This window comes from Anneissia japonica, unplaced genomic scaffold, assembly GCF_011630105.1.
Source record: "Anneissia japonica isolate Jap-2015-1 unplaced genomic scaffold, ASM1163010v1 scaffold1302_len1884557_cov193, whole genome shotgun sequence".
In the NCBI taxonomy this organism is placed as follows: domain Eukaryota; kingdom Metazoa; phylum Echinodermata; class Crinoidea; order Comatulida; family Comatulidae; genus Anneissia; species Anneissia japonica.
The window spans coordinates 1,784,879-1,799,489 of NW_022736804.1; the positions used below are offsets into that span (position 1 = coordinate 1,784,879).

The 14,611-nt window shown below is 34.3% G+C and overlaps 1 protein-coding gene across 5 annotated transcripts in view; it reads left to right on the forward strand.

The window, feature by feature from the left end:
- Positions 1-4,527: 4,527 nt before the first annotated feature.
- LOC117116878 overlaps positions 4,528-14,611 on the forward strand; it is a 35,760-nt gene continuing 25,676 nt past the window's right edge. For all 5 annotated transcript variants that reach the window (XM_033260989.1, XM_033260988.1, XM_033260990.1 and 2 more), the window contains exons 1-13: positions 4,528-4,903; positions 5,791-6,343; positions 6,870-7,040; positions 8,366-8,439; positions 8,567-8,667; positions 8,877-8,992; positions 10,081-10,184; positions 10,841-10,966; positions 11,414-11,555; positions 12,081-12,209; positions 12,773-12,993; positions 13,744-13,822; positions 14,392-14,546. In XM_033260989.1, the coding sequence (XP_033116880.1) occupies positions 5,804-6,343; positions 6,870-7,040; positions 8,366-8,439; positions 8,567-8,667; positions 8,877-8,992; positions 10,081-10,184; positions 10,841-10,966; positions 11,414-11,555; positions 12,081-12,209; positions 12,773-12,993; positions 13,744-13,822; positions 14,392-14,546 (1,958 nt within the window). In that variant the 5' untranslated portion in view covers positions 4,528-4,903; positions 5,791-5,803. The remainder of the gene's footprint in view (positions 4,904-5,790; positions 6,344-6,869; positions 7,041-8,365; positions 8,440-8,566; positions 8,668-8,876; positions 8,993-10,080; positions 10,185-10,840; positions 10,967-11,413; positions 11,556-12,080; positions 12,210-12,772; positions 12,994-13,743; positions 13,823-14,391; positions 14,547-14,611) is intronic.

Consider the following 14,611-nt stretch of genomic DNA (forward strand, 5'->3'; position numbering starts at 1 on the left):
TATATATATATATATATATATATATATATATATATATATATATATATATAGATTATGCATGCGTGTTACTAGGGGCAGATTTAAGCATGCCTTGAAAATTTGTAAACTGGAGGCAGAGAGAAGCTCAGGGCTAACTCATTGCAAAATCATTGCCTGATTATGTTGGATTCTAGCAAAAAGTAAACAAAATAATACCACATAAGCCCACTCTTACTGACACCCTTGATGGTGCTGTTGGTGAAATGAATATATGTGCAATTTCTGGACAGATCATTTTGAGAATATCTTTTTGTGTTCATAAGATGCAGATAAGAACTTTGTATTGAATAAGATAAAGGATTCTGAAAGTGTCTCATCACTGTAGAAATTATTAGAAATTATAAAAGTTATCTTTTTGGAAAATCAACTGGCCATGATCAACCTTGCAGCTGACCACCTACGGAATATTTTGCCAGTAAACATGTTTTACCAGCATTTGCTTCAATTTAAATGCTTAAACATGGCCATATACCTGAAAAACTAACGAAAGTCATTATTGTGCGTATTGTAAAAGATAAATCCAGCGACATTTCTTCGAAAAGCAGGCCTAATTATAGGCCTATTGCTCTAGCGAATGTACTCTCAAAGGTTTTTGAAATTGTTATGATGATTTCTTGGTACAACTTGTGCTCTGGAGATAATCAGTTTGCTTTTAAAGCTGGTTTACAGACACCTGTATATATTATTTTTGTTATTACAAGTGGTTGAATTTTATCGTAATTCCAGTCCGGTTTATAAATTGTTTTATTGACGCCTTTAAGGCATTTGACAGAGCCAACCACATACTCTTCAAACTTATTGAGAGGAACATTCCCTTATCCATTGTGAAGATGCTTTCTTGGTATTATGTGCGGATGTTGTGTTCGATGGGTAACACTTTCTCTAAATGGTTCGGTGTGAAGCAACGAGGAATTTATGTCCCCTCTTTTGTATAATAATTATATTTTGATGATTTAAATACTAATCTTATTAATTGCAATATTGGTTGTATTATTAATGGAGTGCGACTTAATAACTTAAGCTATGCAGATGGCATGACCTTATCTTATTTTCAAGTTTTTTAATGTGTGTCTTCCATGTTATTCCAGAATCAATATTAATAACCAGGAATTTTGTGTTTTCTACAAGAGGGATTAAGTGCTCATTAATTTTAATCTGTCTATTTTTCAAAAGGAATATGTTTATTAGTGTTTCGAAAAATAATTGCAGACCATTGTTTTATATTTATAGCTTGTCGATATCTGTGAATCGTTTGGCATAAATCACGATATATGTTTTAATCCTAAGAAATCGATATGGTAATGGTAATGGTTTGGGACTTGTAAAGCGCATACTACATGGTCTCTATGCGCTATAAGTTACACAAAAGAAACAAACCAAAAACTAAATCCTAAAGTCTAACAAAGCGACCTAAAAATAAAAAATAAAAAATCAGAAGCAGACCTTCGCAGGGGGACCAACATCACCGCACCGTTTTCCTGCAATTTAAGACCACTGGCAAGCAGTGGTTTGCAGGATCATAACTCACAGATGCTCAAGTGATGTTGACGTTCTAGACTAGCCTATCCTAGAAAAAAAACTATAAAAAAAAAAGGTAAACAGCAGAAATGGAAAAATTTAAAAAGTTTGATAAAGGTAGTTCTTGAGTCTTTCCTTAAAAATGGATACAGAAGGAGACTGTCGGATTTCAATAGGGAGTGCATTACATAGCTTGGGAGAAGCAGCTTGAAAGGACCTCTCTCCATATTTAGAACGAATTGAAAAGATAAAGTAGGCCTATATGGGTGGGTGGGTGTGTGTGTGTGCAAAATAAAATGTTGAGTTTGTAACAGAGTTTGTTCAGATTCTAATTGCATTTCTTGCTTTTTTTGGCGGGGGCGGGTGTAGGGGGACCGAGGGATAATTCCTGTGACACCGCGGTATCCGCCTACGAATTGACGCTTGATCAAACTCTGGAGATCTGAACAGATGATGATGATGATGGTGAAAATGATGGTGATGATGATGTGATGATATGGTGTTGATGGAGGGATCGCGATGGTGAATGGTGATGTTGAATGATGATATTGACGTGGTGGTGATGTTAATTATTCCATCACTCAGGTAGATAAATCTTATTTATTCGTTTGATGGAAGGTTATCCTGAGTACAAGCATCTCAAAATCCAAGGTTAATAACTTTATATACATGCCGGCTTATCTGAAACCCTGAAAAATTCGAGAACAATAACAGTCATACGTTTTAAAATTGTTTACATCTGTGGTCTGCCTGATTGTTGTTAATAAGATAGTGATGGAGAACATTCATGATTTTCTGTGACTGGAGTGGGTTCTTTAACTTTAATTTTGCTATGACATGGGTATCAACCCCCATTGATATAATAATAGGTTGGTCTTAAAACTTTAGTACCAGTAGTATACCAGTTGCAAATTTATAAAATTATGACAAATGTGCTAATATAATGTTAAAAAATAGCATGTGTTAAAATATATTTTAAAAAAATCACAGGCTTGCTTTAAATAAAGAGACGATGGAGTGTATTGCGATGCCTACCAGCAAAACGCAAGTTATTTGCTTAGAAGTGCGACCATGGCTAAATATATAACGGATATATTTTATACAAAATTATACAAACCTTTCAAAACATCTTTGTCCATGGCTAAATATATAACGGATAAATTTAAACACAAAATTATACAAACCTTTCAAAACTTTTTCAGTTCTTTTACAAAATTCAGGATGAATTTCCCTAATTATTACTGGTTGGCTTGTCAGGAAATTGGGAGTCCACGCCATATTTATGCCTAACTATTTAGGCCTACAGCAAGGGCTTTTTGTTATTTTCACTGATCACTATAATTTCCTGGTTCACGACTTTTAAAACGCTATTTTGGGTCCCATTGTCACCATACTCGTTTAAAGTTATGCACGTCACACGTCGGTGCGCGTCTATAGTCTTGCGAGACAGTGATCTTTGTTGCACGCATTATCAGCCATACCTTTTAGGCCCTACACTGTATGTTTTTTTAACACACTTTAAAGAGTATTGAGGCTGAAATAACTTTCAAAAATGTGAATAATGAGGCTGAGGTAAAATATCAAATGAGGTTTTTATTTAGAAAAATCTAAAAAACAACAAATCAAGCTAGTACCGTATAAAGTACCGTAACATAAAGTATTAATGTTTAAAAAAGGTATATTAACATTATACTTTATTAACGCTATCAGATGTGATGTACTGTTCCATCAGCGAACGACACAAAATCTCGGCTAAGCATGTGCTGAAAATTATAATTTCTCCCTCAAAACAGCTTCATATAGGCCTATCCCCCGGTCGTCCTGCCAACAAGGGTTATTAACCGTTGTAACACTGCCTGTAAAATGTAATTTTTGAGTTTTTCAGACAATAAAATTATTGAATCTTGAATCTTAATTATATCCGTGATGAAATCATCAGTTAGGGCCTAATTATCAATTAGCTTATTAACCATTACTCATATAATTATATAAATCCTCGTTGTAAACTTGGGACCTATGTTTACAACGAGGACCCATGCCCTTTATGCATGGGTCCATATATCGGTATCCATTCCGGTTCGAGAATTTCATCTGATTCAATAAAATAGTAGGAATTAAGTTATTTATCTACAAGATAATTATCTACTGGTCATACACTCATAATCATTTTTCAAAATTGAAAAAAAGTATCAGATTGTCCGTGTATGATCTTTGTAAAAAAAATATCAGATCAGTGATGATTATTGTATGCTCATACACTTTTTTTAAAATAAGAACACCGATGCTGAAATTTAAAAAAAAGAAGAAAATCTAAAATGAGTAGAACTATAGAAAACCTGAACAAATCGTATTTGTACCTTTGTGCGAGTGCGACTATACCCTCTATGCAGTACAGTAATACACTGCTGTACAATAATAGATTTCTATCTTTGAAAAATGTGTAAAATAAAAACAACATTAAATTTGAGCTTGAGTGACAAAAAGAAATAAGAACACTGAGCCTGGAAAAATGTTGCTGGTTCTTTAGAATGATTTTGAACAAGCGTGCAATTAATTTATAACATTACTTGATACATATCAGGCCTAACCTATCTACTGTTAACATGGGCATTTTGTATTATCGTATCGGCAATGTTATTTTTTTGTGTGTAGTGTAATCTTTTATTAGTACCTTTTTGATGATTAAACTAAATTGAAGAAATGAGTTTTGTTATTCCTTTCATTGTAGTTTAAACGAACAACTGTATTCATTATCTCTATTATTTGTTGACTTGTTGGCCCATTAATCATACAGTTGTAAAAAAGTAGGCCTACCGCTTAGTCATCGACATAGTAGTCAATAAGAATAGGCCCTAGGCCTATATCACATTTCTATCTTTATTGTGGAATACGAAATTAATCCAGAAATTCAACACGCATTTTCAATAACAGATTCCATTTTATAGAGGGCGCTATATCATTAAGCCCTAGCAGCGCTAATTAAAATCCAAACCATCGATCAACAAGGAGGATTAAATTATTATAGAGTATGAATCCGGATTTGCTGACATACCAAATGTGTTAAAAATTAAGTATTTCAGTTTGTGTACGTTCATTTTACTAGCTATGCATGAAATCCGTTAACAATTTGCGGTTGTAAATATGTAGGAGGAGGAAACGAAAGTGTAAGTGAGACTGTCAGTGTGAATTCACAGTCTACAGACAGGTTGTTTACGCTGTCAAGGCTCTTTTCTCGGCTGAATGAACTTGTTTTTAATTGAGAGAGGGCTAGCAAGTGTAGTCATGACGGCGTTCATGTACGAGCCATTATACATCTCAAAAATTGCATCTGTTAATCTAAATAACTGTAAGTAAGAAAGCATCTGTTCATTTTTTAGTACAGTATCAACAAATATTTTCAAGACTAGGCTACCTGTAATAAGTTCGAACTTTAATTAACTCAAACGACCACCATATTATTCTAATCCACTTTTTTAGTCCTAGTCGGAGGGAAGCCTACTTAACCCAGGGTGTTGTTACTAGGCCTAGGCTAGACCTATTCTTTTGCTGGATACTGGTTTACTTTAATTTTCATAGCTACTACTAACCAGGCCCGTAACCAACAAGGGGTTAAAAGCAAAGATTCTGCGATATACAAAGGTTTACTTACACTAGCTAGAGCAAGAGAGCAGGTAGGCTCCGCCTAGCTAGGCCTATAGACAAAAATGTTAATAATATATCACACCTATCTAACCATGGAGGTTATACCTCCATGATCTAACTAATACTGCCTTAGCATGTCAAGACAGATAAACGAAGCAATGGTTATTCTAATTCACTCTATGATCTTGTGCAAAACATCAATTTTATTAACCATTTTGCGCATCTGATCACATGGCAGATGTCTGAATACACTAACCCACATCCCACATCTACTTTTGTTGGATTTATAAATGAAAAGTGATGATCTAATAATGTTTCTACTTGCCCTAAGGCTCTGTCTTCAAGCCTTTTGTATGGGTGGGCCATGTGCTTATGGGTGTGATATGACATTTTTCATGTGCCTAGCAGTAAGGTACCGTATGCCAGTGCCTATGAGCAAATTACTAATATTTTGTCACAGAAAATTTGAAAGTATGGACAGATACAGTAGTAACAAGTGGCCTGGTAATTATTTTGATGATAACTAGTCAAAATATTTAAAAGTGTTCATGTTTTTCATTTATTTTTTTACCATGTACTTTATTTTAAAAGGTATGAACTGAAAATGTCCACGAAAAGTTTAAGCGACACAGAAGCTGGCAAGTCCAAAAGTTCCAGCAGAGCCAGTTTAGGAACAAAAAACGCTCTGTATGATCCCGGAGGAGCTCCGAAAACCGGAGCATCAGCAACTGGAAGCAATGGCAAAATCAGCGACACCAAATCTCTTAGTCGATCTGATGACAACCTGAACACAGACCAGGATACCAATTCATGTAAATTAGGCCAAAGTGTTGACGATAAAGGGCGTGATATAAATGCAGATTCACGACTGAGCAGGATTGATGATGCCTGGCCGTCACAAGAGCACGACCAACCGCTGAGATTGCTGATTCTCTCAAGTAAAATAAAAAACTATTCATCCATTGGGAATGCGATTCTTCCCAATGTGAAGTTGGTGCAATATCGTTACGAAGGATCTTCTTTAGACGCAATTCTTAATCAAGTGGGCCAGACATTGGGAACAAAACAAGTCCACAGTGTAGCTTGTGTTCTTCATACTAAACCGGGCTCTATTGTCTTGTGTAGTAGCGGAGATCAAAAAGAGGTTTGTTCCCGTTTTTATAATTTTTTCTTATTGCTCACAGCTAAATCATATTTTTTTTTTAAACTTTCGAACAACACCAAAACCAAAATCTGTTTAGATAAGATTTAGTAAAATAAATTATTATTATTATTATTATTATTATTTTACTGTATATTTAAATGCACAGTAATTATGATAAAAAACACAAACCACTGTGTAAAATTATAGATGATTTTCCTATACATTTTGGATTCTACTTTCTGATATAATTATAATTGATAATTGTTTGATTAAGCACTGATTAATATTTGGCTTAAACTCTCACCTATTTTTTAAGTGCAAAAACCATTACTGAAACCTATTATACAGTATGCAGAGGTGAGTGAAGGAAAAATGATCCCCCTTCCTACTTACTATATTTTACTGTAATTAAAGATGCCCTTATAATTACCAAATTGGATTGCAAATCTACTTCGTCTGTGCCGAACCCCTTTTTGAAATCTTTGATTTATCGCAGAAATTGATTTCTATTTTCTTTCTTGTCTAGGTTTTCTCGGTTACAAACCTATCAGATAATGCCAAGCAATTCTTTACTAACCTTGCTACCAACTATATTGACGCATCAAGTAATAATAAGCGAATTGATTTTATAGCATGCAATGCATTACAACCGTCAGACATTACTGTCCTTACTTCTGAAATTGAGAAACTTGTTGGGGTAAGCATGTTTTTTGTGTCTATGCCCGCCCTCCCCTTTAGGGTCATTGACGCTATGTTATCGTCTGGCAGTTAACTCTGTTTGAGTGGTAAATGTCAAGTATGTAAATCCGATGAAGGTGCATGATGGGTGCTATATCTTAAGTAGGCCTACAGTACCTTATTACTGTACCAGTCATTTAAAAAGCAACACTGCACATTTCCTGATAACCGAATCCCATGTGGATACTTTATTAAACATAGTGCAGTAATTCAGTACAGTATAAGGCATTGACACATGCTCCCATTGGGAGCCTATTTTTGTGTCTACTGCCCCCACAGTGTGCAGTAGACACTAGGTTGTCGCGTAACAGTTGACCTTTCTAATTCTAGTGGAGGTCATGTGTAGGTGGATATCATGTGGTTAGTAACATGAACAGTTGTCCTGGTAACAGGATAATGATATCACTGTCCCTGAATGTATCTATTAACAGGAAATACCTTGGTGTACTTTAAAGTGTATACAATGAATAGGCAATTATACATGAGAGTATAATATCAACACCCCACTTATACTCTCATGATGTTCAACCATTAAATCATTAATCATTTTCCACATCATCGTTTCTATAGAATTAGGCAGTAGACACACACTTACCGCTGGGAGCCTATTTTTTATTTATTATCAAGTAATGCAAAGCCTTGTTCAGGCTATCAAATTTTATTTGATAAAAAAAAAACTGTTGTATGCTCATATATAGTCATGATATGCCTATATATGGTCATGATGTGCCTATATATGGTCATGATGTGCCTATATATGGTCATGATGTGATGATATCATGACCATACTTAGGCAGCAGAGTAATGATGGGGCTGGGGGCCCCGTGGTTTTTTTTAAACTGGGAGACCCCTTTTGGGTCTTGGTTTCTAATCCCGTTGTGATATTTTAAATGTGCTCATTTTTTAATCATGTTTGACATTGTTTTCTGAATGTTTCTGACGACAAAATAAATGATATGATATCGGTGGCAGATCCAGGAACTTGAAATAGAGGGGGATGTGGGTTCTGTTTTTAAATTTTTTTGTTAAATGAACTTTGAGAGTCTGGACAGGACTTTATTCTCAGTATGCCATTGATTTGAGCATATGCCCAGCACTAGAGTTTGGTATTCATGAACAGGGCTGGAAAAATTGTATGACCTTTATATACTATTAAAGATCTTTTTAATTCCTTAAAATGCTTTTCACTTACATATAGTTTAAGAACACCATAAACTTCCCTAATATTGTCAACCATGAAGCACCCATCAATTATTAATATATTATATTTAATTTTTATCATAGATGCCAGTTGGCATTTCACGTGAAATACATGGAAATGATATATCTGTAAAAGCAGGGAAGGAAACTGTATCAAGGTAAGCAAACTGCTACTATTTAGACTTTATAGATTGGGCATTTTTATATTTATTGTTCCTATTTTTTCCATAGAAGAAAGCTTAAAGAAGAAATTTTCTCTCATAATTTTACTTTTCCTTTATGCAGAAACGTTGGTGAGTTTTATTTCAAAACTGATAAACTGAAGAATTGGAATTCACAACCACAAACGCTAGCTGGCTTTGAGAAGATCAGAACTGTTGGAAAAGGTTTGCAAATTTAAATTAAACATCAGTGAAATATTATTAATCAAGTATGGGTAATATATTAAAATTAAAGTAAATAAAAATATTTTGAAAGTAAAATGATAAATATCATTTAATTGCATTTATTCTAATCAATTGAATAATAATGTAATCTTGCATATTAATATTACATATTAATGTAGTTTCTATTATGTTTTTTTGTTTTTTTTCAGGAGCCTATGGAGCTGCAGTACTTTACCGGAAAAAAGATGATGACTCCCTAGTAATCTTAAAAGAAATAAACATGCATGATTTAACAGCAGCAGAGAGACAAATGGCACTGAATGAGGTGAGAACATAACAAATTTTTAAAGTTATATTATGTCACTGGGCGTGTTTCTGCTGAGCAAAAAAACGTGTTTTTAAACGGTTATTAAAAAGCATGTGTTTTTTCCCCAGTAGAAATGGGTCACAAAACAAAAACATGGTTCGGAATGTGTTCTAAAAATGCGTGTTTTTACACGCATTCGTTATAGGGTTCACTTTCAGAAAACACGTGTTTTGTGGTACACTTTTCAGCTGCAACGCAATACCGTGTTAGTCATGACCCGTCAGTGACCCAAGTTGACCTCTTCATTGGTTTGATCGCTGGTCTGCAGGAAATTCGGGGGGAAAAAAAAAATTGAATCAATAGTATGACATGCTTGAAGATCATACCATACTTTTTTAATACTTTCGTGGTGTGTTGTTTACTTCTTTCGCAGCAGGCGCTGTAGCTCGCAAAAGTAAGGTCAGCTTCAACTTCATTGGTGACCATCATTTAAGCTCCGTGCCCACCTGCCAATGCTCGCGCATTACCATGTTTTTATTAGTTGCACTTTTCAGTAGAAACGTGTTCAGAAGGAATTTAACCGTTTATAAAAAAACATGTGATTTTGGCGTTATTCAGCAGAAACACGCCCACTGTGTAGAGGGAGTGTAAACAAATTTAAGGAGTAGCATTGCATATTTTCCCTTCACCCTTTCCCCTTGCACCGTCTCAGAAATTGCTTAGCAAAATTATGCTGTAGTTAAGAATTTCTTTATTTCAGCTTTTTTGCCAGTACAAGTCATTTGACTAAATCATCGAGCCCTCCCACTCAAGCCTTGAGCTGCCCACCCCTCCCCTGTCAATCTGTACACCTATATGCCACTGTCAGTGGTCATGTATTTAGAAAGTGCCTTCCACAGAAAAACCTGTCTAAAGGCACTTCAAAGCCACAAGAAACAAAAACAAACTGTACTAACTTGAAAATTCAAATATATATATAAATGAATTGCTCACATATTCTGTTAAAGTTATTAAATTAAATAATAACATTGACACAGAGAGGATTTTTCTTTTTGGTTTGAGTGTAAGAAATTCCTTTTGTTTTTTCTGTAATATTATTTTGAAAGGTTCGAGTGCTGAGCATGCTTGATCACCCTAATATCATCAGTTACTATGACTCATTTGAAGAGGATGGCACGCTGATGATAGAAATGGAGTATGCTGATGGCGGGTGAGTAAAATACATGAGGCTGGCCATCCCAAACCCAGTGTACTTTCACAAATTGTAAAACGGAGTAATTAGCATATTAGAATGTGACAGCATTGTATACTTTCGCACAGAGAAGCCGTAATACTTTTACTCAACTTTTGCAATCATTTTTTTCGAACCAACAAGGTGCATATTGCAAACTCTTTTTGATTCTTTTAAGTTTTAATTATTTATCTCATTAAAATAAATCATGAATATAATATACTCATACTTTGAAATAACTATGCCAATACCAATATAACTTTTTGATGGATGCTATAATGCAGAAAATGTGGTTAATTGAGGATCTTTGGATTAAGTGAGAACCATGGGATTTACTGATAGTCATGGGATTAGCAGAGGGCCAAGCAAGTACATGAGAAAGGTGGATTTACTACTAAATTGAAGGATTGTATGCAATGGATTATAATACAAATAACATAGGCTGTATACTGTACTTAACATTAATGAAAACACATGCTACATAGCTATATATATGCTCAATCTGTTAATCCATCCCCCTATTCATGAGTAACAAGGCCGCTCCCAGAGGGCGATATACAGAATATCACATAGGCCTACATGATAACTACACTACAGGATTAACTGTATATAAAAACTTTTATCATTGATTCTAGCACATTATCCCAGTTCTTAAGCAACCAGCAAGGAAAGCGTGAGCTTGAAGAAAGAGAAATACTACTAATGTACCAACAGATGGTCACAGCTATCAGATACATCCATGATCATAATGTCTTACACAGGTAGGTTTTACCAGATCTAAAGCTGTGTCCAGACAACAATAAACTGTTGTATGTCCATATATAGTCATGATGTGCCTATATATGGTCATGATGTGATGTCATTATAACCATATTTAGGCATGTTATATGTTTTTGTCAAATAAAATATGATGTGCAAAACCTAAACCAATCAGTAACTGCAGAGGATATCCCTACCATTTTTGACGAACATATGCTAATAATACTTACTCATTTTTTTTGATGATCACTGACTGGTATATATTATCAACAGGCACCTCCTATTCAAAAGTGCTTTTTAATGAAATGCTGTAGGTTATTTTGGGAGAAACCATCCTAGATTCAAGAAAAGATTCCAAATATTAATCCTGTAAGCTGCGCAACACCATACTCTCTTCTCTATAGGATGAAACCAATTTTTATTATTACTGTGATTTATCCTTACTGCAGAGATTTAAAAACCGCCAATATTTTTCTAACCAAAGAGGGAATCATCAAGATGGGTGATTTTGGCATTGCAAAGGTAATGTCATCCAATAACCGAGGGGCAAACACTGTTCTTGGAACACCCTACTACATCTCACCAGAAATTGTAAGTCACTTAGAAACATTTTCTGTCTACTGTATTATAATTAATGGTATTGAAGTCATGGTATATAAAGTATCAACTTAGCATTTTATGGAATGGAACAATCTTCCAAGTACTATACACTCTATCTAAAATTAATAATTTTTATGTGTTTTATATTGTCTGTTTTTGTTTGTTTGTTTGATGTTGGATCCTTTTAGAAATAAGCCATATTTTTGGCTTTTTTGTGTTCTCCTAGTCTTATTTCTGGTTTTTTTTTTTAATGTGTTCAGATCTTTCTGAATAAAATAAAATCAAATAAAATTCAGATCATAGATTAAAATAATCTGTAGTCCGAACTTAGAACCATGTTTGTCAGATCACATGCTCTGAATTGGTGTAGGTTTCAAGACACATTCCAGTCTCTACTGAGGAAGGTTGTAGTGTACAGTCGAAAATGTTATGGTAAGAAAGATTTTGTATTTAGATCAAAAGTCAAACCCTGTTACAAATTATAAATCAATATTGTTGATCATTGTTTTTGCACAGTGTGAAGGAAAGCCATACAATGATAAATCGGACATTTGGGCTCTAGGCTGTATTTTGTATGAAATGGCCTGTCTACAGAAAACATTTGAAGGGACAAACCTACCAGCTCTTGTCAATAAGATAATGAAGGTATTGCTTTAAAATCATTTTTATTTATACGTAAATTTCTTTTATGTAGCTTCCATTTCTTATAATATACAGAATTAGATATTTGGGTATTTGAAGAGCGAATTACTGTGCTTGGAAATATCCATTTATATATAATTGGGGCGCTGCCATCCCAAAACCAGCATCAATGGCCAAAAAATTAAATTGACATCATTTTATTCACAATTTCCACATTATAAGCTTTAAAATGATGGGTAACTGGAATCGATTTGCTATTGCCAAAGTTATGAGTGAGATTAGTATGGCTTCTCCGTACTAAAGTATACACTGCTGCCACATTGTTATGCTAATTATACTCAATTTAGCATACATTGACAATATGCTGGTTTTGGAATGGCATGCCTCAGTTGGTCAGTTTCTGAGAAAATGTTCTCAGAAACAAATACTTGTATAGTATTTTTTCATATTTTTTGTATTGTATTTTTAAGGCATCCTGTAATTGGCTTTACTGTAGCTGTTAAATGATGTTTGAAATAAATAAAAATATTAAATAAAATGTTTGTTCTTATCTGCTTGTACTCTAGGGTCACTTCACTCCAGTAAAAGGGAATTATAGCCAAGAATTCAAGACCCTAATACAGGATATGCTGCAACGGGAACCAGAGTACAGACCATCTGCCAATGAACTTATGTTGGCACGCCTACCGATCCTGCTAAGCCAGTTTGAAGATCCTGTGTCAGAGTTCGAGGACGATTTGATGGCATCTACAGACAGCTTCAACACAGGCCCAAGGCCTAAGACACGGTACAGATTTGTTTTCTTCTCCTTAAGCTCTGTCCAAACTATCAAATTGTCTGACAAAAAAAACTGTTGATGCCCATATATGGTCATGATGTGCCTATATGGTCACATCATGACCGTATTTAGGCATGTCACATGTTTTGTCAAATAAAATTTGATAATTCCGGCTGAGCTTTAAAAATGCATGTATTTTTAAAGGGTTATTTGTTTTGGGTTGAATTCTTTGGATATTTTTGCATCACAGGATTTCTCAGGAATTGGCATTGCAAGAGCAGAAAGTTTGGAAACACCCACTTACATTTGATGGTCACCGTAGACATGGCAAAAATCAGGGTTAGCCATGGATTGTCTTAAGTCAGTGATTCCCAACCTTTTTGCATTCTTGGAGCCCTTGGGACATGTTAATAGTCTTCCCTAACCCCAAGTCCAAGTTTACTTATTGTCAATATTCCAAAAATAGGTTGATAAGATTATAAATAAAAGATAATTTGCCAATGTAAGATGTTTATCACACTGTTGTAAAAAACATTTTTGACAGACCCGCAGTGGACACTTTTGACCTGGTAGACCCCAATTATATTTTTCATGGACCCCAGGTTGGAAACCATTGGTTTAAGTGACATTTATACTGCAGTGTGTGAGTTTACAACAACAAAAATAGTTGTCTATTACTGTTTTATAAAAGTGTTTCTCATTATTTCTCTTTTTAAAATGTTCACAATACAGTATATATTATTATACATATTTTTGCAGGTCTGTTTTGTATCATTTTGACATACCTACTCTTAGTATGTACCCTGTTGATCTTCCATCCAGAATTAAAATTAAGCAGGTGAGAATTTTTCTTTACGCCACTTCTGAAAACTTGATGCGTCGTGCTTGCCGGTCATTTGCAAGATGAACTCATGTAATAGTAAACACTGTTTGAGAACTTTCTTATTTTCTAAACTTGTCCCAACTGGTTTCAAGAGATGTAACTGATTTAGAAATGAACTGTGTTTCATTGGCACAGATATTCACAGATGATATTAATGCTTCACTCATGTTCTAATGTATTTAAAAAATATTATATTGCTTTGCATTTATATTTTTTATGTAATGTCATGTGATTTTTTTTTAAGTGAATTTTTTTTTTTTTTTTACTTTATGGGTATCCTAGTTTCATATGTTTTAGAGTTCAATGTTTTTTGTAATTTTATCTGTATTGCAAACCGAATAAAATATAATTAGATCTCTAGGGTTGTCTTTGTAAGCAAATGTTCATATTTTCATACTCTTTGAAATAGTGTTGCTGTAATGTAATTCCCATTATATCCTGAATAATAATAAAATTTAAATCATATAAGTTTTCATTTATTGCATTCAAGTTTTTCTCCAATGCTTAATATCTTTTTTTGGTAGGTTGCAATCTGTTCCACTCACATGATTGTCGTCACTTATGAAAGGTCGGTGTTCTCATGGGGTGAAGGGTTAAAAGGTCAGCTAGGTCATGGAGATTTGAAATCTCGACAGTCTCCTGAGGTCATTGAAGCACTCAAAGGGAAATCTATTACAAAGTAAGTATTCGCAATTGATACATCATTTTTTACTTTTAAGCTTTTTGAAAAATAAGTTTGGATGC